At 40.7% G+C, this 23,621-nt stretch overlaps 1 protein-coding gene across 3 annotated transcripts in view; it reads right to left on the reverse strand.

Annotated features, from left to right (window-relative positions):
- MACROD2 (mono-ADP ribosylhydrolase 2) overlaps window positions 1-23,621 on the reverse strand; it is an 845,829-nt gene that overhangs the window by 66,861 nt on the left and 755,347 nt on the right. For all 3 annotated transcript variants that reach the window (XM_030946263.1, XM_030946261.1, XM_030946262.1), the window contains exon 9: window positions 9,082-9,163. In XM_030946263.1, the coding sequence (XP_030802123.1) occupies window positions 9,082-9,163 (82 nt within the window). The remainder of the gene's footprint in view (window positions 1-9,081; window positions 9,164-23,621) is intronic.

The following is a 23,621-nucleotide window of genomic DNA, read 5'->3' on the forward strand; positions in this document are numbered from 1 at the left end:
TTCTCTCTCCCACACCTTTCTTTCCAAAATTTTATCCTGAAGCTTCAACCACCTGACTGCATGATCACCTTCACAGCCCTAGGGAGATTTATAATTGTATTTAATTTAATCCATTCACAATACCTAATAACTGAAAAATCACTGATTTTGGCGGCTGGCAACCACTGCTGATACCCAAAAGGAGCTTCATGACAGTGTACAGGCTTTATGTCCACCTCAGCATAAGACCAAGAGTTGTTGTAGCACAGTGAGCCACACAGGAAGGTTTCTTGAGGCCCAAACATACACATGAGGCTTGCAATAACCTTGCTTTGATTCCTCCAACTCAGTTCTCCACTGGGGAAATGTGACAGAAAACAGCACAAAAAAGGACAGTATTTTCTTTGAGGAAAAGCAGGTTTGGAAATTTCTGAGATCAACTAAAGCAGACCTGACTCTTTTCTCCTCTCCTAGTAAAAAGTTATATTTAATATAAAACCTTTCCTCATCCTCAGTGCTCCTAAGATGAAGGAAAAAAAAAGAAAAAATAAAAATGATAAAACAAATAGATCTTTAACAATAAAAAGGACATTATTCTGCTTTGGAAGGAAAAATAGGGCTTCTTTGGGTCCTATTTCTATCCTTTTATCATGCAATCTTGCATACAGAGCATACTACATAAACCTCCACCTGATACTGAGCAAGTTTCATTAAATTTTTTGCCTAATTGCAAAGAAACTTCCAGTGATACACTCTGTACATCCTGGCCACACTGCAAGCAGTTTCCTTCCTGTGTTGCTTAGTTACACCAGTCTCACACACTGGAGCCTCACAGAATGTAGAATGTGTTTGCAGTTTTTGAAGCCATATCACATAGAAATTCTCACTACCAATCTCCTAAAAAGTCAGGCACTGTGGCTTTTTTTTGTCATCACATCAGTGACCTCTTTTATGAACTGTATCACCTGATCTGCTGTAAAACACAAACCATACAAACCACATGAACCTCAGCTGCATACAAAGAGTGTGCAGAAACTGCTATTCCCACAGAGAGGGAACTGGACAACCTTTCCAGTGAAGGAAATGGCACTCACACCAGGATCAGATCTGGACTTCTATTTTCCAGTTGCTTCTACTTTACATAAAAGGAACAAGGCACTCCCTGGGGAAACAGGCATCAAAAAAATCAAAACCAAACATATTCAGTATTTCCTCTCTGGCCTAAAATACTGAAAATAACAAAGTTTCATTCACACAAGCGCTAAATTGGATGTTAATCAAGTAGTCATGCACAAAATGGCACGTTTTGCATATGGTCATACATTTGCAAATACAAACTTCTAACAACATCTCATCAGTAACCTGATTTTGGTTGCAGAGGCAACCAAATGAGACAACCCCAAATTTAACTGCTCCCTTGGAAATAAGGAGCAGTTGAGCACATGAAGACATTTGGAGCCTGTGGCCAGAGAGGACAGGATATTTTTGATGACATAAAGCTCTAACGAGATGCCACAATACCTAACAGAGTAGGAAGAAAAGATCCCTGATCAGAGATGTATTCACAGAATGTGTTACACAGAAAAAGCTGCTTGCTCATTTTCTGGTGCAGGCATCCATGCTGCATCCAGGCTTAGTGCAGAAAAGAACAGCAACACACTGCTCTGTCTCAGTCACTCCCTGAGCCCCAGGTTACACACAGGCCATGAAGATTAATAGCTGTTGTTGCACCAGTGTTCTGTTGGTTGGGCTAATACTTCTTTAAACTGTATTTAAGACCTACAGGCTCTGCAGCAACTTGATACAAGTACTCTTAGATCCTAACTGTATGCTGGGTGAAAAACTACTTCCTTTTGCTTGTTTTCTTCCAGATTCATAATTTCCTGGAACACCTTGCACTCCTTGTGTTACAAGAGATGGTAAATATCTATTCCATATTCACCTTTTTAATTACCATCATCTTCCTGTGCTCCCCCATGCTGTTGCATGCACAGCATCCTGATCCTTCCATCTAAATGACCCCTGTGCCTTCAAGGGCATCTCCATCCACTGCCACTTGGCTGTTTCAATGCAGCTCCTACCCACGTGTCTCCCAGGAACAGGAAAGCTCACGGATTTGGAGTGAGTGGAGAAAAACATAGAAACAACCATTTTCCCAAACTCCTGGATGGATTGTAGGCTCTGCTGTCAGTCTCACAGCAGGAGACAAGAAAAATGCCTTCAAGATGCAAAGAAGCAATGAAGATGAGGCTCCATTTAGCAAAGCAAAAGCTCCTGACAACAGCACTTAAATAGGTTATGGTTCCATTGCTGATCCATGCCCTGCTTCAAGCTGTGACACTGCTGCTGGCAGGAATGAGGAGGTAAATGGTTTTCCAGACCATAGTGCAGACAGTATGACAAGCCTCTCTCAAACCATGTTTTTAGGTGACAGTACTTGCAACACACAAAGTCTAGAGCAATTCTCTTTCAGTAGTTGGCCAGAAACTAATTCTGATGAGATTATCTCAGGAAGTTTTATGATGATTCAAAAGGAAGAGGGAAACTACCCATAAACTTTTTTTAGGTTCTGGAAACCTGCTGCCATGTTGGACGGTGCTGGGAATCCTTTCTTGATCTGCATGTCTCCTAAGATGCTGCAAACAGTATCTGAACCATCAACTATATACTCTGTCCCTCAAGCATCACTTGTGAACTGCTGCTTGATCACTCTCCTGCACTACAATGACATGTTGCCAAAATGGGCAAAACAGACAACCCCAATGAGTGGCAGGACTGGCACAGTCTTTACCCTGGCAAATAAAGACATAAAGTCATAGAAAAATGTTGGTTTACAGTTTTATGGACGCATTTAAGTGACCTTGACATTTTCTGAGGTAAGGTGTTTTCAGACATGTTTCAAAATGGACGAGTACTTTAAACATTGTGGTTATTTTAAACTTCTGGATTGAGAACAATTTTTACAGCAACTTATTTACACTGTAGGGTACCTGATCAGGGTCTGAAGGTGCTGTGGGAGAGAACTAGAGCAAAGCCAGTATCCTATTTTAGTGCATAGGCTCTTCCAGCTTCCCCAGATGGGTGGTGCTTCCTTGGAATCCTCCACTGCAGAGGGCCAGGGAACCATCGGGGGAAACAGTGGGGCTGTGCTTCTCCCCAGCTGCTTGGAATCAAGTCCTTCAACGAAGGGCCTTGCAGGAGCCATCTGAGTAGGACATCTTCCAATAAAAAGACAGTTCAAAGGGATACAGAGAGCATTTTGCACCCACATGAAAGCTTCAGTGTGCCATAACTTCTCCAAACTGACTGCTGTCTTCCATCCATCAAAACATCCTCACTCATCCCTGCCTCAACACAAGACTTGAAATCTGAGGGGAAAGTTAAATGCTGGCATGGAACCCAGAGCAGGCTGGAAAAATACTGAGGGGTACCCTGCTACGCTTTCAATGGCTTGATGCACAGCTCTGGAAAGGAAAGGGATGCATGGTCACGGCACAGGCACTATCTGAAAAGCCAAGCAGGATCTCCATGGGACAAGACAAAAGTTTCATGAGCCAGAGAAATCAAAGTCCCCTAAGCAACCCAATACACCAGCTCCATCAGAACTATGGGGTTAGGGAAGCAAGACAGCAAACAGCACCTTGCAAGCTTTGTGAGGGAAAGCAGTGAAGAAAGTAATAGGATGGTCTGACTGCTTCCAGTTTCACCCTGTGAGTTCATCAGCTGTGAAGAAAACTTGGAAAACTTGCATGGAGACAGGAAAAGCAGCTGCAACCAAAACCTTCAGGATGGCCCTTGTTGATCAGGAGAAGAAAGCCAAAGAGATATCAAACTCCCCCAAATCTTACTCCCTACAGGACATTTCTGTGGGAATCCCTTGTACTCCAGCCTGAATCAGTTGGAAAACCAAAGCCTTGTGACTTATGAGGCAAATCACTGCCCAGGTGAAACCTCCCATAAAGGATATTGGGCACTTCCAGTTAACTGCTTGGCACCTCTCCACAGAGTAAAATAAAGCCCGTGAAAAATATTTTGTGGAATACATTCAGGTGATGAATGATGGAAACGAATTGGCTCATGAACACTGCAAATGCAAACAGAGAGGCTAAATTTATCAGATGAATCATCCATTTGATACTGGATTACTTGCAAAGGGCTAACTTACAGCTCCTTTGCTCATGCAGAGGAGGGCTCCAGCCCCAGTGCAGCCTGCCACAGTAAGCAGAGAGAGCGATGCCTCTCAACACCAGTACAGAAATTACAGCCCCTGCTTAGGAGTTGGCTCACGTATTAGTGCAGAGATTGGCCTTTTTCATACAAAGGCCTTCATTCAGCCATTTAGACAGTTTCCAATTTGATTCCAAGCCTGGGAGATCTCCTAACAATGAATTTCCTCTGCAATTGTAATATATTTGCACATTTTATGCACAAGCGGGATGTGCATAAACTCCTGAAGTAATAGGAGAATTATTATAAGGCAGTAGCTCTCATCCATATGGTTTGGGTAGGGGAAACAGTGTTTTCATCAACCAGGATGAAAGTAGAAAATGCATTAAATATCATAGCCTGTAACAGAGGGAAGAAAAAGTTTTCTCAATGAAGCAATCTCTCTCCCTTTTTCCTAACACCAACTGATAACGGCTCAAAAAAGAAAAGGAAAAGCAAACAAAAAAAAACCCCAACAACAACAAACTCCTGGGCTCAGCATCCTTTCATTAGCTCTAAAAGGACACAAGTCTAAAAGCATATTAGCTCTAAGAGGACACAAGTCTAAAAGCATGCACCTCCCATCTGTATACTGGCTTAATGAAAGTGCAAATGTCCTTTCTCCAAAAATTTTTGTCATGTTTTAGTGAAGTAATTTTGTTACTCTGTTTAAAGTGGCAAGAAGTAAAATAACCTTGGATGCTGCAGCTTCACAGGACATCCCTTTTATAGCACTATTTCTATCTAAAAAATGTTTTCAGAAAAAAATGTTTCTCCTCTCCAATCCACTGGTAACAGGTGGTAGATTTAGAAATACTTTAAGCATTACAATTGAAGATAAACCATTTATAATATATGACAGCTACCATGAAAAGTAAGCATTTGCCAAAGGTCCTTACAAGATTATCTGTCTGACATATTAAGTAGCTTTGTGTACACAGAATACAGGAAGAAAAGAAAAAAGGTATCTTTGCTCCAGCTGGCAACTGTTTACAAATGCTCTTAATTTTCCTCCTATGTATAGAATCCTAGAAGTATGTACCATTCCAAGGTAAATGTTGGCAAATCTAGCTTTTCAACGAGGATTCAATTTTCTGCTAAGTCTAATAAATATGTTTAGTTAGCAAGAAAAGCAATGCCTGGTGTCTGGACTCCATAGAGTTCTATTAGAAGAAACAATGCATTCCAAAACAAAAAATTATCGAAGTAGCAGTTCCTTTCCCAGAAAACTCACTCATACTACTAATAGCAATGAATCCAGCAATGTAAGAAGTACACATATGAGCCAGAACTGCAGGCAAAGATATTTAATTTGCCTGAAAGGCATTCTCTCAGTTTAAGTAGAAAGAATGATCCAACACAGGTGAAGGAGAATAGCTGGGCTATGTCATTGCACAAAGAGACAGAACTCAATTAATAAAAAGAAAAAATCCCATCACTGTGGCAATGTTTAATATATTAAAACAATGATCCATCTTGAGCAAACAAAGTTGTTCTTTCTACTGCTTTTTTCGTCCTAGAATATACAAAATCATCTCAGCAAAACCCCAGAGGATCAACAGAAAATTCTGCCTTGAGAAGGACCCTTTACTTAACCAAATCAGGACTTTTCTGGACAACATTGACATGAGAACCTGTGTCTGAATCAAAGATAAGTGGTGCTCTGCTCCCTCCTGGAGCATGCTGGCTCTGGATTGGGTTGTGTTATCACTGAGATAGAATCAGAAATGCTGAGACAGTTACAATTGCTCAGTTACTGCACAACCTTCTTGCACTGCTACAACAAGACATTACGTTGAAGTCTATCTCTTCCCCCTATATATTTAAAGTTTGAAAATGACAAGACTCTTGGCAGTTGTCTTGATATCAATATTATTACTTGACTAATTTCTTCAGCATTCCACTTGCAAAATAGGCCTAATGATATGTTCAACTAATGGAACAATTTCCCTATATCTATATTCCACTTACTCTAATGCACTGAGGTGTAATTCTAGCTTCATTTCATTACCAATTTCATTACCTAACTCAAGCACTTGCATGTCTTTTTGGATTTATTAATGCAGTGGGTGTAAAGTAATAACTATTTATGTATATAACTCTATGAATATATTCTTCTTTCTAAGCATTTTTGTCCACATCTATTAAAGTAGATATATTTCACAATGGTTCTGAATGCAAGATGCACTTCTAAAATGCCTTGATGTTTTTTTCTAAACTTAAATAAATACTTCAGTGTTATTCTCTCCTATGAGTCTTCAGATAGTGTCCTATCAATTCAAATTTAGGGCAAGTCTATCCTTAAATACTTTAATTTCACTAAATTAATAGATTTCCTTTAAACCAAAACAAAACCACCAGTTTTATGAATTTCTTCCAGAGTCAAAATACCAGGAATTTACTACCAAAGGTAGAGGCAGCTGCTAACTCCTTGACATAGAACCATGTTAGCTAAGTCTTCTCTGCAGGAAACCAGTCCTGCAGAGAGATGGGACATCTCTACAGAGAGAGAGTCTGCTGCTAACTTGCCCAGGTCTGCTGTGTTAAATGCAGATGGCAATTCCCAAGACGCCTGACAAAAGGAACAAAGAGCAGACATGATGGTCATCTGGTGATCTCCATCCAGATCCTCAGGTGATGTTCTCACCAGGAGGCAGTTTAGCATGGGGCTGACTTCAGCTGACATCTGTTGAAAAAGTGTCATTTCAAGTTGGCAAAGAGAGCCTGAGACTGTACATGAATGGTTAGGGCACTCCACAAGAGAGACCCAGATACTGACCATTTCTCCAGTGACACTACAGGAGAGTGATCTGGGAAGAAAGTCCTGCCTCTCCCTGTCTCCTCACAAGCTGAAGATCTAAAGACACTAAAACACTAAAATAAAACCTTCCTGGATCCCTGGCTACTGATCCACTCCCAGGAAATCCTTCACTGCATCAGGAATAAAGTTCTAGAGCTGAACAGGCTCCTTTTAAGGCTCTGGCTAATCAAACAGCAGATACCCAGTAACATTAAGGCATATCAAAATCAGAATCATTAGTTATGAAAAAATTGCAACCAGGAGTCTATGAAAATGGGTCCTAAACCATTTTTATTAATCTAATCCTACAATAATCTATCTGAATTTCAGATACTGAGAACTAAACACTCTCTGGACAGTTGTAAATTTTTATAGTTGAACATTTTTATAGCCACATACTCAGAACACTGGATTTAGAGGGTCCCTACCATGATCTCCTCTCTATGGTCACATATCAGAATCCCAATTTTCGTTTGAGAAAAAAACCCATAAAACCTTTACATACATGAGAATAAACATACTTTTGAAACCATGGTATGGCAGATCATCTACATAATGTGGTGTAATGAAATTATATGTTTTTCTATAACAAAAGACCCAGCTGCACAGGTTCTTTGTAGAAAGGACTTCAATAATGTCAGGTTTAAAAAAAAATCCAAATGAAATAAATCTTCCACTTGCTGTCTTTTTGCCTTTGAGATTGTCATGATTCAGCTCTGAAGCATCTTGTCTCTCAAACTTTCAAGCCCAGGTGGGTTTTACATTTATAGAAATAACACCAGGCTTTACACATGATTTCCAAGGCCTTAGAGATGAAAGTGAGCATTACTGATCTTGACTTGTTGACAAATTGATTCTTCTCTCACTTAATCTGAAGGGCAGGAACACAGCCAGCAGCAGTAGGCAGGGTACTGCCACTTTATCCTTTGGGTTGGGTACACTGACAAAAAAATGAAATCACTCAATGAATGGATTAGATATGAATGCAGCTTCTTGAAATGCATGTTCAGTGTGCTCCAGACAAGAATATTATTAAGTGGTTAGACATCATTTGATGCTACCTGAATAATTCAATAGGTCTTTAAGTTTCAGCTGCCAATCACTGCAAACTGGCAATTACAAAGTCATCTACAAAAAAGCTTTGTTCTAGTGAGATTAGACAAAAAAATCACAATTTCCATGCTACCAGACAGAGCAAAAGGAAAAAACCACTAAGGCTACAGTGACAACACAGTCCTGTGAAATTAATGGAACTCTGAACACACCAAAGCTCTACTTCTTATTACTCCAGGGCCATTTCCACTTGACAGACAGCATGGGGAGTATTGAGAGATAAAACACTAAGATCTTGATCTTTTCACACATAGTTGGACTGATGTAAGCACAAAGCAAAATAAAATGGGAGGAGTTTTAGGGTTGATAAAATGACGGAGAGCAGATTTCTAATGATGTGCGATAAAAATAAATCACAGGTTTATTGGAGGAGGGGGATTAGCAAATTTACTATCCACCAGGTTTCCTTAAATCTAGAAAGCAACCTCCTGTGTGAAATCCAAGATGAATGGCTAACATTTCCCAAGTGCTCCAGTGAGAGCCATCTTTCTCCCATTCATTCTTACACAGGGACAGCTCAAGTTTAAACTCCTCATTCAGACACAGTTGGGCTCTAACCCCTGTGGTATCTTTTCAGACCCAGAGAAACCTCACCAGCATTGTTAATGAAAGACCAAAGTGTGTACAAAGTGTATGGAAAAGCAATATACACTAGGAGCTATATACATTAGTGCAAATAATTTACTTCTCAGGAGTCAAGAGAGCCAGTGCCATGCACCAAATTTTGGGAAAAGACACACATACAGCATAGAATGAAGAGATTAGCTGTACTGAGCATACAAAAGCAGTATTGGACATTGCTTCAATGGTTCATACATTTTAAATGTCTGCATTTGTCCAGGATCAGAGGCTCTATGTGCAGCTGATCTTTAAAGAAAGTTCACATTTCAGTATTTGGCTTTGGAAAGAAGACAACATGCCAGCTGTTGCATTTTTTCTGCATGCTTTTTTAAAGTCAAATGGTGCTGGATTACTACACCTACCTAGAGGGAAAAACTCGCCCATTTTCTTCTTGAAAATTTTGTAGTCAACCTCCAAAAAGACGCAGAAGATGATACGATCCACCTGTAAGAAACAAAATGATTCACAGTGAAAGCATCATGATCATCCATATTGGCAACAACAATCAATAAAGGCAAAGAAACTTTTAAGCCAACGTGTTTTTATGCTTCAGGCAGACAAGAAAACAGGGCTGCATGTCTTGACTTTATTGTACATCTGTGTTGTAATTTATAATATAACCTTTGCAATCACAGCTCACAACTGTGTTCTTTGTTAACTGCTTCTTGTTTATGCAAACTGCTCTCGAGCACAGTATAAATGATTTTGGCATTCCAGATGAGAACTGGGATGCAATGTTTGATGAAAAAGTCATGTGGGGACTCCTAATAAGCATACAGAAGAGTAAATGGGTAAGCAAAGAGCTCTTTTTCCAATCCTTGTCCAACAAATCTATTTGCAAACCCATTTAGTATTTTAAAATGGCTTTAAAAGGTTTCATGTGGTTTTAATTTACATGAAACCACTTATTCTCACTGTAATACAAATAGAATGCCGCAAAAACACAAAAGCTGATTAGATGACAGGTAGCACACAGGGTAAATAAAACATTTAATATGCCATCTACTTAGTGAGGCTGAGCATATCAATGAAACCACAGCCCATAATGTATGCACCACCCACCAATGAGTTCAAATAAATGCTTTTGGGAGATCACTGTATGTGAAAAACTTTTCTGAAACAGACCAAAAATAATTAAAAAGCTAAATAAAACAAAACCAAGAACTCTAAAGCCTTTAAGGCTAAGAAACACCCACACTGAACTTCAGCCTTGCAATACCTTTGTGTTATTTATTTGCATTTCCCAGCACAAAATGCCTCTGTAGCCAAAACCCAGATTGGAGGGGTGCTGTGGAAAACAAAAAGACCCTCTTACAGCTGAGCTGAGGGACCTGCAACCCAGTAATCATTTCTTTCTCTGAAGTGCATGAGAGGTTAACCACAACGGGATGAAGCCCAAGCAATAGGAAGCTTGGCATCTTATGCTGTCACGGTGTCTCCAGGGGCAATAGGACAATCTGTCACAGCAGAACTCCTCAAGAGTGCCTTTGCATGTGCTAGAAAAATCATAAGCCTCCCCTCCTGCAGGGAAACAGTGAGAGGAGCACTCTCAAGATGTAAATTCTTTCCCTTATCTTCAGTAGAAAATGCTGTCCTTTTGCTGCAGCTGGTCTTAGAAGTGAAGTCCAAGCCTTGGCTTCAAAGACACCATTACGCTGACCAGCTCAGGACTTCATTTTTGAGCTCCCTTTGGCACAGTCCAGTAGAATCCAGAAGGGGATGAGAGCAGGCAAGCACTGGTTATGCTGGAAAATACCAGCAGCTACTAACAAGGACATCTTGGAACAAGAAGTGATGACAAAACCTTAGTTGGGATGATGTCATCTGAATGACCAGACTAGGTATGTAATACCACAACTAGCAATAGTAAAGGGGTAATGGACTCAAGTTGCACCAGGGGAGGTTCAGGTTTGGTATTTGGAAAAATGTTGTCATTGAAAGAATGGTTAAGCACTAGAACAGGTTCCCCAGGGATGGGATGGAGTTCCCATCCATTTTACCATCTAGTGGGAAAGTGGAATTCACTCAAAGGTTGAATGTGAAGACCTTGGAGATTCCTTACTGATTCCATGACACTTTATGAGACTGAAGGTACAAGCTATGTTGGTGTTAAGGAGGAAGGAGGCTTGTGAGCAGGAGAGAAGGCAGCAGAGTAGGGAAGCTTATCAGCAGATTTTCCAGCAAGAAAACTGCCTGCTGCTGTCTGCTCATATGATGCTTACAGAGCCAAGCTGTTCTGTGCATCCCTTGTAAACAAACCAGGCTGGATCTTAAAAATATTCTGGACCATGGCATCAGCTACTCTTATAAAGGGATATAATAAAAAACTCAAATACTAGTTATGGGCTCAAGCCAAAAAGCCATACTCATCTCCATACTCACAAATTCATAACGTAAAGCAGCATTGCCAAGAAGTGTTACATTTTACCTACATGAGATTTGACATGATCTCTAAGGTCCCTACCAACCCAAACTATTCTATAATTTTATGGTTCTGCCTAAGTTGGTTGTTTTCAGGAAGGAGACTTTAATCAGCAAGTGCTTAAATTACATTTCTTGTGAAAATTGCATCAGGATATTTCTGGGGTGTTGCTACATTGTCATCTTCCCCCTCTGCCTTGCAGACTTTCAGGCATTAGAAGTGATAGGCCCAATGAACCAGAACAGACAAAAGAGCAAAGACAGAAATGTATAAAGCAGAGGAGGAAGGATATTCCCAAACAGAGAAGTTTCTGAGTCTCTGCATGGTCCCATATTCTCTGCTGAAAATCCTACAGAAATTTGCCTCATTCTGTATAGTCCAACTTCTCAAGATGTTCCCTTTACTTTTATTTATTCAGTGCAGCTTGCAATAGTAAAACTTCTCCATGAGGATTTCTACTACTTCTAATATAATTCCTTAATTTAAAAATAGGGAATCTCTGTAGAATTGGCAGACTATTTCAAAATTTCTAGCCTCCTGACTGTACACATCCTATATATAAACCTGTTCCATTTCTTCTTCATGTGAGAAAAACTGCTCTATTTTTAAGTATGCATAAGACATTGTGATGACAGCTGAAATCCTGTGTTTATCTGATTGCATGGCATGTGTTGGCAGATAGTAAATATGAAATTAACCCCTGTTCTATCATTCTTCCAGTCACTGGCTATTTTATCTAACGTCCCCAGCTAAAATAACTTGAGATTACGTAGGGAAAGCAACCCTTGTCCTCACTATGCCCATTCCAGCTACAATAAGGAAATCCAAGCAACTATAAACCTACTTTTCCTGCTGGCCCACAAAAGCTCAGCAGGATTTTTGGGACAGTTAGGAAAGCCACTCCTTATTCAACATGGAAATCTCTCCTCTCATGTGGCCTGGAAATGCCACCTTCATTAGAGTGTCACAGCACCTCTTTGGAGAGGCTGAGGATAGTGCCCAGATGAGACCCCTAGAGCCTTCTGCAGATGCCCAGCTCCTCCCCTGCTGACCAAGCACCACTCAGCTGCAGCAGAACTGTAAAGGAGCTGCAGGTTGAAGGCATTAAAGCTCATCCCTGAGTGACAGTTCTTTTTTGAAGGCTGGTATTAAAATCAGCCATGCCCTGTCAGAGCCTGATTAAATTCTGCTCACTTTGCAGCTATGAATAGGTGGATCAAAGAACCCCAAAATCAAGAGCACTGCAGCACAGGAAGAAGGGAGTTAAAATGCATGAACTGCTCACTTAGGCACCTTCACAGCTCAAGGCTGTGAGTACATTTGATTGTTTTGGGTTTTTTTTTACCTTGGGCCCCGCTTTCCTTGCTTTATTTAATTTGGATGGGAATAGCTTCCAGGTGGTTTTGTTAGCAGCACCTGATAAGAATTAGTAAACTTCTGCAGGGCTTACAGGACTCAGGCTATTTTTTTAGAATCACAGGATGGTTTGGGTTGGAAGTGACCTCAAGGATAATCCAGTTCCAGTTCCCCCATCATGGACAAGAATACCTTCCATCAGATCTGATTCCTCCAAGCCCCACTCAGACTGGCCTTGGACACATTTTTTGCAGTAGAATGGACCCTAACACCAAAGTTTTAGAAGGACCCAGCCATATCTCATGAACTGAAAACATCTCCACTGGTGTTTTCAATTAATGAGATACGGATATAAAAGCACAGTTGGTCTAACAGCAGCACTGATCTTACTGCAAAGGAAGTGGCAAAGATATTTCTTCCTGGCTGTTGATCTTTGGAGTTTTGTTAGGTGGTGGCTTTGAGAGCACTTTACATGTTGTGAGTTTTCAGTTTATTGGTGAGTTGCTGCACCTTGGGTGAGTTCACTCACAGATCACTGATGGTCTGTGGGAGCTCCATGGAAGGCTGGGCCAGGTGGGTGCTCAGGGACATGCATAGAAATGATGGAAAGCTGCTGAGGGTCCCTCAAGCTTGTCCTAAAGGGCCCTACCCTGTACTGCAGTGTGTGGGAGGACACTGCATGTTTACATGCACATCTCTGCATGCAGCTGCTGCTACAGTAGGAATTTACAGCTGTATCTATATAAAAAAGACAGAGAGCGATTTCTTACATGGACATACAGTGATAGGATAAGGGGGAATGGTTTTAAACTAAAAAGAGGAGATTAAGATTAGCGGTTAGGAAGAAATTCCTCACAATACGGGTGGTGAGGCACAGGTTGCCCAGAGAAGCTGTGGCTGCCCCATCCCTGGAAGTGTTCAAGGCCAGGCTGGATGGGGCTCTGAGCAACCTGGTCTAGAGGAAGTTGTTCCTGGCTGTGGCAGGGGGGCTGTAATGAGATGAATTTTAAGATCCCTTCCAACCCAAGCCTGTCTGTAATTCTCTCTGTATTTTAGCATCAAACATATCTATGTCTTCATCTCAGTTCTTTTGCTGTGGTCTTGGGCAGGTTGTGTGATTCCTCTGGCTTCATTTCCCTGCCTGCTTAGGGGACAGGAACACCTGGCTGTGCACCTGTACATTGCTTTAAAGAGCTACTGCCAAGCACAAGCCACAGGACGTGCCAAATGCTTTCATAGGTATAGCTGTATGTACACCCAAGTAATGAGCTGGATAGATCAAACACATCTGAAGCAAAACACCGATCAAAAGGCTTTCTAGACTATTTCATATAATGAGTGTTTCCATGTCATTGCCACCCCGCGTCCTAACAAAATAACAGCTTGCAATGAAAACAAGCCCAAGTACGTTTCAGCACTCCCAAGTATTTCATGCATGTCTCCAGCACCAAGACATTTACCTAGCAGGAAGTGACTGCTTTTTATATGCATCAAAAAGTTCCATCATCACTTAAATCTTACCAGAAAATACATGACAGAAAAACAATGAGAACTTGCAAAAAATGTTTCCCAATCCTCAATCAAATGAATGATCATACAGCACAAAGAGAAGGAAGCAGCTTTTTGCTCTTTGTAAATGTAGCAAATCCATGCCATGAAACACTCCTGCCTGATCCCATTAGGACCTACTGTCATAAGGCAACAGTGAACACCAGAAGCTTGCAGAAACATTTTTAGTTTATCAAAATTCCATGGATTTAATTCAAAACACAGTGAAGCAAACCAGAGATTTTCTTCATTGACTTCAGCATGCTTGGATCAGCACCCATACTTTGTAGCACCAGCTAGAAAATTTGTCTCCTCAAGAATTCAAGTTCTTCTGATAGAGACATTTAATTACACTGAATGTCACATACTTTCTCGAAGATATCCTTAACAGTCACAGTTCTGAGTTGCCTGAACCCATCAATATGCTTTGACTACATGGCCTGTAAGAAAGGAGCTCTGAATGTTCAAAGTTGTCTGGGGCTTTGAGCAACCTGGTCTGGTAAAGGACCCCCAAGGCAGGAGGTTTGGAATGAGATGGTCTGTAAGTCCCCTCCCAACCTGAACCTTCTTGATATTCAACAATGTTGGGCCTTTTCCTTTGTTTGGACCATGTTTTCATGGGCAGCCCCGTTAGCTTTCATGGCCTGGCAAAACTTCCCTTTTAGAGACCAGTGAGAACAAAGCAACCCAAGTCAGATTTTCAACACATGTTCCCACAGAATCAATATCTCAGCTGTGAGCAGCTCAAAATAAGGAGCAAGAGATTTTTAATGCACTCTAGGACCAGGCCACAAGTGCTCTAGCTGGTCCCTGCACATGATGTAAAATCTCTTCTACTTCTTTGACAAGGGCTCAGTTTTATGTTCTGAGGTCCATATCTCTTTCTTGCTTATCTTCAGGGACTTTATTTGCCATCTCTTTCTTTTTGTCATCTCTTTCTGTTTTTCTGACAGAGTTCCTCTCCTCCCTGCCTATAACCGAGCTGATGCACTGAACGTGCAGAAGGACAGAGACCAACATCTCATTCTGCCCTGCTAAAGAACTGGTAGATGATTTTCTCTCTTAGTGCTGGCAGTCTGCCCTTCAGCCTACCCTCTGCCTGATTTGATCCTCTGGTAATCCCATTCCACCCAACAGATGGAAACACCAGCTTTGTGGAATAACACAGCCATCTGCCATATACCTCCCAGCAGCTGTGATCCACTCTGCCAGAGACGCTGCCTTTCCTGAGCACCATGAACATCTGGCCAGCTGTGCAGATAGCAGCCTGCCTGACCAAACAAAGAAGAGGGGACTGCATCTCCCCTTGGAGACCAACAGGGTTGATGCCAAAAGTTTTCACATGCTTTCTGAAGTTTCAGGCCCTATAAATACTAATTTCATAGCACTATAAATTAAAAATCAGCCTCCTGGTATTATTACTAATTTCACAGAAACCATTAGAGCATAAAGCCTAGCTGACTGTCTGCTCCTTTTGGCATGACATCATGGTCTATAATCACAGAATTACTCCTGGAAAGAACTTCAGTCTAGTATTTATGGCAAATAGAAAGCTTTGGTGCTGCCTTCATCCTGGGAACAAGATTTAAGCAGGGCAGAGGTGTCAGACTGGTGATACGGTGAATTTGACAATCAACGAACTGTGTGATGATGTTCACAAAGCTATTCACCTAGCCTTAAGAGCTTTTCTCTTGGCACAGCTTCAAATCCACTGCAGACTTGAGCCAAAACACCCTGTGTTTATTTGACCTTGCAATCATACAAATGAGCCCAGCTTCAGGCAAACAGGACATCTCTGGATTACCCTTTAATCCAGGGAGAAATGTACTCTTTCAGGATACTGCTCTCTGCTTTTCAAGGACTTGAATTTTGAAATTCTTTGGAAACCAAAGCTAAATAAAAAAAAATTTACATTACTGCAAGACTCTTGGAAGTAATGGTTTTAATGGAGAGATATGATATTGCATCAAGAGCAAGTACCTGTGGAGGACTAGCTGTGAAGAAGCAACTCTTACTTAAAACATCATATTACTTAGTTAGCCATTGGAGGAAAAAAAAATAGAATCCATATGAATTATAAAATTATTCATGCTTATCATAGAGTGGAATGGTTTCTATGCTGGTCCTACTGTAGTAAAAAAACAGAATTAGAAAATTATTATTACTGCTTTAATATCCTACTTCATGATGGAACACATACTTAGCTTGGAGTGAAAGATAATTAAAAGTCCCAGGGCAATTCAGAAAACCAAACCAAAATCAACAAAAACCCCACCAGAAATTTATTACCAGCTTAAAATACTAATACAACCAACATCCTAGTACATAAGGCTTTGCAGCAATCTCTGCCTCTAAACCAAAATGTTTACTTTAACACTGAAGCTCAATAAAAATTCAAAATATGGCCAGAATGTCTCTCCCTGTCCTTTGTGTCTGGTCCTACAGGTCTGCTCGTATTCAACAGCTGAGGGCTGTTGATACTCCCAGTATCAGACAGGAACCAGACACACCAGTGCAGTTATCACCATGGCCCAAGCCTGTCTCCACATAACTGAAGCATTTTAAAACCCATAAAACTTTCCAGTGGAGAACCACTTCTACCCACAGTTCTCAAGCACAGGTCAGCACTACAGTTTTGTGATAGTTCTGATAGATCCCTGCCGTCAGGTGAAGATTTGATGCGCCCAAGGTCACAGATGAACAAGAACAGCAGAAGTAGAGTAGGACCCTGGGTTTTTTCCTCCCATTCTCTTTTGACCAAAGATGCTACAGATGGAAAAAATAATTCCTATGAATGGCCACATGCAAAGTTCACAAGCTTCACTGCACACCACTGCTTTTCCTCTGGTGGAAATATATTTTCAATGCATCCGTGTATTGTGTGAATCAATACTGATAACTCTTTCCCCCTTATACATTGATTGTTTTTTAAGAGTTATTCTTTGTGAGAGAATTCACTCTGTGAATACTTCAATAGCTTTTTAATACAGTGTATTATTCAAGGGCAGGTTGAGCATTCCTTTTTGGCCTTCTTTGTGCTGAGCTGGTCCTTTTTTGTGTGCGAACAAAGCATCTGCCTGACAAGCAGAATGGTTGTCCTAAAGAACCAACCTGGATCTCAAACAAGAAATTATAACAGCATTTTCACAGGAATTCACAATTTTGTTGTCAGCCATTTGTGTATGTCCCAGTTACTTACTGCATAATTATATGACAAATAAGATGTGACAGCCCTGTAGTGGCAATATAAACACAGACAGGGTATAAAATAACCAGTCCTTAATAGTCCACATGTGGTTTTGTTCTCAACTACAAAAAGTTTTTCATTTTCCTAAAGGTGAAAAAACCTGTAAAACCAGCCTAGGATTTAAGGGAACATCTCAGTATATTTCTTTTGATGGTCACTAAAACTTGCCAGGGAAGGGCCAGGAGAGTAGTTTAAGAATGCATTTGTTTTTACCAAGATATCCATCAATCTGGACAATTCACTTCTATGCCACACAAACACAATGACATAAAGCCCATTAATCTTTTCCAGCTTAATACCTACTGTCCTTTGAAGATACCGGTTTGGCATAGCTGAAGGCAACCTCCATTTTTCACAGCTCCCAGTCATAGGGCAGCTGACACAGCCAAGATATTCCTGTATTCAGCGAAACCGAGGGAATGAATGGATTCTGATGAATGTAATTTGCTATCTCAGTGACAAATGGCAAACGGGAAGAGAGGGTGTGCATGCAAATATAACTGCATTAAATAAGGGCTTGTGAAGGATAGTACTCTGAAAATATCTGATAGGCAGTTTTACAACAACCATGCTTTATGGAGGAGATAAATCATCAGCTTACTTAGACTTATCATTATATCCTCATTGTGGAGCTTCGCTGAATAAGATGGAATTGTGGCATACAATCAAGCAGGGTGCTGTGATCCCATAAGCCAAGTTTTGCATCACATTTTACCTTACAACATCAGTTTTTCACTATCTTTTTACTAAAAGTTGGACTTAAATGTCCCAAAGTTCCCTATGATTATGAGCATCCTAAACCTGTCTGGGCACCGAATCTGTGGTAGACTAATTCCCAAGAACTGTTGTGCTCCAGCTCTTTGCTGGATTGAGCTGTCACTTTGGAAAATTCTCATGGTTCTGATGTTTTTTGCCAGTTTTGTTGCAGTACCACATAATATCTACTGATAAAATTCCCACTCCTTCCCAAGGCCAGCAGGAGAATCAGTGCTATTTGCTCAGACTCCACCACTCAAAAACCAAAATATGTTTGAACAAAAAAATGTGATCACCTCCTTGCCATTATTCTAGAGGCTGCTTCAAGATTTTGAATACAAAACAGCCCCAGGACTTAAATCCACACAGAGAGACCAAGTGATGGTATCTCCTACACTTCAGACAGGTATTAGAATCAGAAAATCACAGGTTTGGGTTGGAAGAGACCTTAAAGATCATCTAGTTGCAATCTCCCTGCCACAGACAGGGATGTCTCCCACTAGATCAGGTTGCTGAGGGCCCAATCCAGCCTTTCCTTGAATATTTCCATGAATGGGACATCCACAATTTCTCTGGGTGAATGGCTCCAGTGGCTAAATTCTGAATAATTTAAGTTTGGATGCTAGAGCCAGTGCCAGGAAGGGTCAGCACTGCATGGCATTGGGAACCAGCAGGAGGAGCAATTGGGATCCATTGTCCCGGAAAGCAAAGCTCCCTGCTGCTGTTGCTGAGGCTTCTGAAGAGTGCACAATAATTGAACTGCAGAAAAAGGGCAGGAGAAACAATTCCTGGAAGATGATGATGGTTTAAACAACTTTTTAAGTGCACTGTTACAGGCAGGGGAAAACGGCAGTCATGCTAAACTCAGCAACAATTTTCTCACTGAGGCTGAACAAAGGTTTCACCCCACCTCAGGGGCTGGGATACCTTCCAGCTGTTTTCATGTTATTTTCTAAACTATTGGAAAGGAAACCTGGCTGGATCTTACAAAGTTGGTTTAAACCACAACTTTTTAAAGTATTTTCATCAAAAGAGGACAGATGACTCCCACGTACAAAATTATATAAACATCTAACTCAGAAAGTTTCACCTCAGGAAGCTTTTCAAAATACATGATGTGATGAAGTTTCTCAAACCTATTGTAAATGAGAGCAGTCCAGAAGAAAACTCCCACTGAATATTTCCCTTGTTTGCTATCACTCCTTTTATCATTCTCTTTTGCATCTCATCTCTCTCCTTCATCCGCCATTAATGTTCACATTTGTCACTCTTTATCCAAAGGCTGATGATTTCACAGGGGTTTTGGGGGCAGTGCAACCAAATGCTTCCCACCCTGATGGGAAGATGACAGCAGTACATGGTCACCAATTTTGTCTGACTACATCCTGGTTTCCAAAAATTCAACAGATGTCATAAAAGCTGCACTTTGAGGGGATGAAAAGGGCTCACCTAACCTGCAGCAATGTACTGCAAGTTCTCCTCACAGCACCTCAATATAGGCTCTGTTTGAGAAGAGCATGGGTAGAGATAACACTAGTATAGAAAGTTATTAATTCCTACCCAATGGTGTGATTAAAACTCCTGTTGTGGAAGCAAAGCCAAGGGGTAACATTCCGCATTCCCAAGAAAAAGGGCCGTATGGCATAACTTGAAACAGCTCTGAAACAATTATCTGGTATTTTCAGGGTCTCCAGGATGAAGGAGGAATTGAGAATCTGACTTCATGTTCTTATACGGCTAATTTATTATTTTATGTACTTATATTATAGTAAAGAATGCTATACTAAACTATACTAAAGAATAGAGAAGGATATTTACAGAAAGTTTAACAAGATACTAATGAAAAACTTGTGACCTCTTCTAGAGTCCTGACACAGCTGGCACTGATTGGTCATTAAGTCAAAACAATTCACATGAAACCAGTCAAACAACCACCAGTTGGATAAACAATCTCTAACTACATTCCAAAGCAGCAAAACATAGGAGAAGCAATCAGATAATAATTGTTTTCATTTTTCTCTGAGGCTTCTCAGCTTCCCAGGAGAAGGAAATCCTGGCAAAGGGATTTTTCAAAAAATATGACAGCAACACCATTGCTCTTACTAAAACCTGTACTGAATCATTTAAGTAAATATTACCTAATCTCTCTCCTTGAAGAAAATGTTTTATGATTACATTATTTGTCATTTAGAGATCAAATTAATCTCACTAATGCAAGTTATTAAAGACCATTTTCCAAGGACAAAGGCTGATTTTCTTAAATACTGTATGTGTCTCATTCTAATACTGGAGATAATCTTTTTGCCACCAGAAAAAGACAGAACCAGACAAAAATTTAATTTAATATTAAATTTGTAGTACTACTAGAAAAAACACTTCCTTTCCCAGGATGCTCACTCCAGTGTCTCTTCCAAAAATGAGATCAACTCAGGATCCTTTGCTTACTGCCTGTCTAGAGGTACACCCTATTTGCGCCTGAAACCCTCAGGTGGGTTCAACAAAATAATGCCATTTTTGTTAAATAGTGGCTGTAGAATGATGAGCTATTTTTGTAAGATTTTGCAATGCTTGATTCCCAGCATCCTGAAAGAATCCAAGCCAAGAGTCTGCATGACCTAAATGCAACTTCTGCATGTTTCTTGCTGATCAGAAGCGAGGAGGTCAGGAGGAACAATGAGCAAAAAGTCAGGCAAATTGGATGTAAAATACTTGTTCCCAAACACTCAAGAACTTGAGCTGGTGACTGGGTCAAGTTGTGGAACGGCTGCACCTCAGAGCCTGCTTTTGGGATGTCTGCAGCTGTGAGAGGCTGCGACCAGCAAGGAAGATCTGTGCTTGAGAGCAGATGAGATTACAGATTTGGCACTGTGAGCTGGGACAGCAATCCAGCCAAAATGCCCTCATGTAAAAGGTCATTAAGCCAGCTTGATACAATTGACAGATGCCTTCCTGACAGAGGATATTGCAAGTCTAATATGGGTTGTTTAGGAAAAATCCCAAAACCGATGGGATATAAACGTCGACAGCATGCCAACACTTTTCATAAGGATCAATAGGGGAAAAATGAGATTCATCCCTAAGGGATCACTTCTAAATTAATTTTAATAGATGGTAATAGGCTGACAGTCCTCTGAAAACAGCCAGCAGATGTTCCAGCACTTTACCAAGCCCCTATGCTTAACATTGGGTATACCAATCCCACAAAATCCATCTTCTGGATGGAGCTCTGTTTCTGCAGTTAGAATACTAATGATGGCTCTTAGTGGGTTTTGACTTCCACCAGTGTGTTTAGCTCTGCTGTGGATTGCAGAACATGAGCAAGTGAGCAGATTTATGATTTACTAGAAAGGACAAGAAGTTGCCTTTTTATGGTATGTTGCTGTCAACAGATAACCTTAGTTCTATCTATCTCCTCATCATAAGGTAAAATGCATCTAAATTACTAAGATGATGCTCAAATAAAATTGAGAACATCAGAACAATTTATACAAGCTGCTCAAATGCACTGATGCATATAAAGTCTCCAAAACCATTTATTGTCAAAATGTCAATGCTAAATGCATAAAAATGCAACTTACTTTATTCCATTAATTAAGTAATGTGTGCACAGCACTTTGAAAATGTAAAAGCACTTTGAGCACTGAGAGCTAAACAGTATTATTTTCACTCATGTGAACACACTGTATGAATCATACATAATAATCACTTCTTGTGGAAAGTGGTTTTGGTTCACTGCCAAACCCTAACCTACAGATTTGGCACTTCTGTACAGTAAAACATCTTTAAATGGTCCTATTTGGACTCCAGCTGGAAATTTTCTGCAACACATTCATTACTGAGTCCTTCACAATATATACCAGGTATACAGTTCCTTCAAAACTCTGTAATTACCATTGTATAGAGAGATTGTAAAGGCTTAATTGCATTCTCATTTGCACAGAATATTTGAGAATGTGACTCACTAGCGTTAGCTGTGATTTAACTCATTCTCTTTGACCTGTACAAGATGCAGCAGGCGTAATGGACGCAACACAGCACTGGGACTCCCTTTCATCTTTGTGAGAATTGTAGGCCTTAGATTATTTTCTAATCTCCTGGTGGAAAGGAGATTGTGTAAAAAAGTAATTATGTAAGAATGATGGCATCATCATTATCTATCCCTATCACTGCTGCGACATGCTTCCCTCTAATCCCCCTCAGACTGGACTTTGTTTTTCCCCCTCTATTTTTTGTGACTGAGGAGATGCCATGCTCATGAGTTTTCCTTCCAAATGAGAGCTCACAAGGGTCATGTTTTGTACCTACAAGCACATCTGTTGCATCTGTCTTGAAAAAAAACAAGCCTGGCTCTCCCCACCTTGCACAAAATTACTTCTCCATGATCACATTCACAGGGGAAAGTCTAAAATAACCAGTAACCAATAAAAGTACATCATTCTCCTGATTAGTTAAGAGGAACAATGATGACTTACAGCTGGCCTAAGTACCACCTGTGAACAAGTCAGCTCCATGTTTCCAGCTTCCTGGCTGACCTGGAGGTAATACACTCTATCCTTGTTATAGCTGTCAAATCAGGAGATATTTTATGCATGCTTTGTATTTGTTTAAACACATGCCTATCCATAATATAAATTAGTCTGTGTGGGATTAACCTAGCCAAGCATTTCTCTGGTAAAATCTTTCTGGATGTTCAGATTTAAAGACTTTTCAAGAACCTTGTCTGTAACACACTGTACCCATCCCTATTAACAACTCCCCTACTGTACCCTTGATAACAGATAGGTGTGTTTATTCAGCATCATTTTTTGTTCTCCAATTAATGGAGAAAGAAAAACAAGAGTGGGGAATGTCTGATTTGGTCAACATTGCTCTATAAAGTTTGGACTGATTTTGCTCCACTTGAAACAAGAAAAATTAACTCAGAGATTCTTAAAAAGGAAGAACAGAAAGAAAGGATATTTGAACCGACTGGCTTTGAACAGATGAAACCTTTTACAGGGTTTACTGTGTCAGCTTACAAACCTTTCTGGGGGCAGGGGGCAGCTACACTGCATATCTTATCCATAAGGTAAACATAGTGAGATCCCACAGCGGCTCCCAGCGCATCGTGTGGCTGTGCAGGACTTGCATGGACAAGTTGAGCTTTGGGGGGCCCCATGCTCAAAATGAAGGGTGCTCCGAGCCTGCCAAAACATTGCTCAGCTCCTGCTCTAGTTCTGCCTGGCTCCGTGGCGAGCTCTCAGTCTTTCCCACTCAGAAAGCAACATCTTTATCTCATTTTAGCTAGACAGGAATAGGGAAAGGGCAGGGGAGAGTCAGCTGCTGTGACACAGTGGGCTGGGCTGGTGCAGGTCAATTTGGCTCCTGGAGGGCTACAGCAATTTCCCACAACAAAGCCTCTTGCCTGGCACCTCGCTTTCATGCAGTTGCTCCAAAGGTTCAGTAATGCTAGGTGTTAAAAAATCCATATGGCCCTGTCAGGATTCCAGATACATACATTATTCAGTAACAATAAGTTCCAGACTTATGTAAAACTCTACACTGGCTGTATATCTGCTGTAGGGGGAACAAAG

This window comes from Camarhynchus parvulus, chromosome 3, assembly GCF_901933205.1.
Source record: "Camarhynchus parvulus chromosome 3, STF_HiC, whole genome shotgun sequence".
Classification (NCBI taxonomy): Eukaryota; Metazoa; Chordata; class Aves; order Passeriformes; family Thraupidae; genus Camarhynchus; species Camarhynchus parvulus.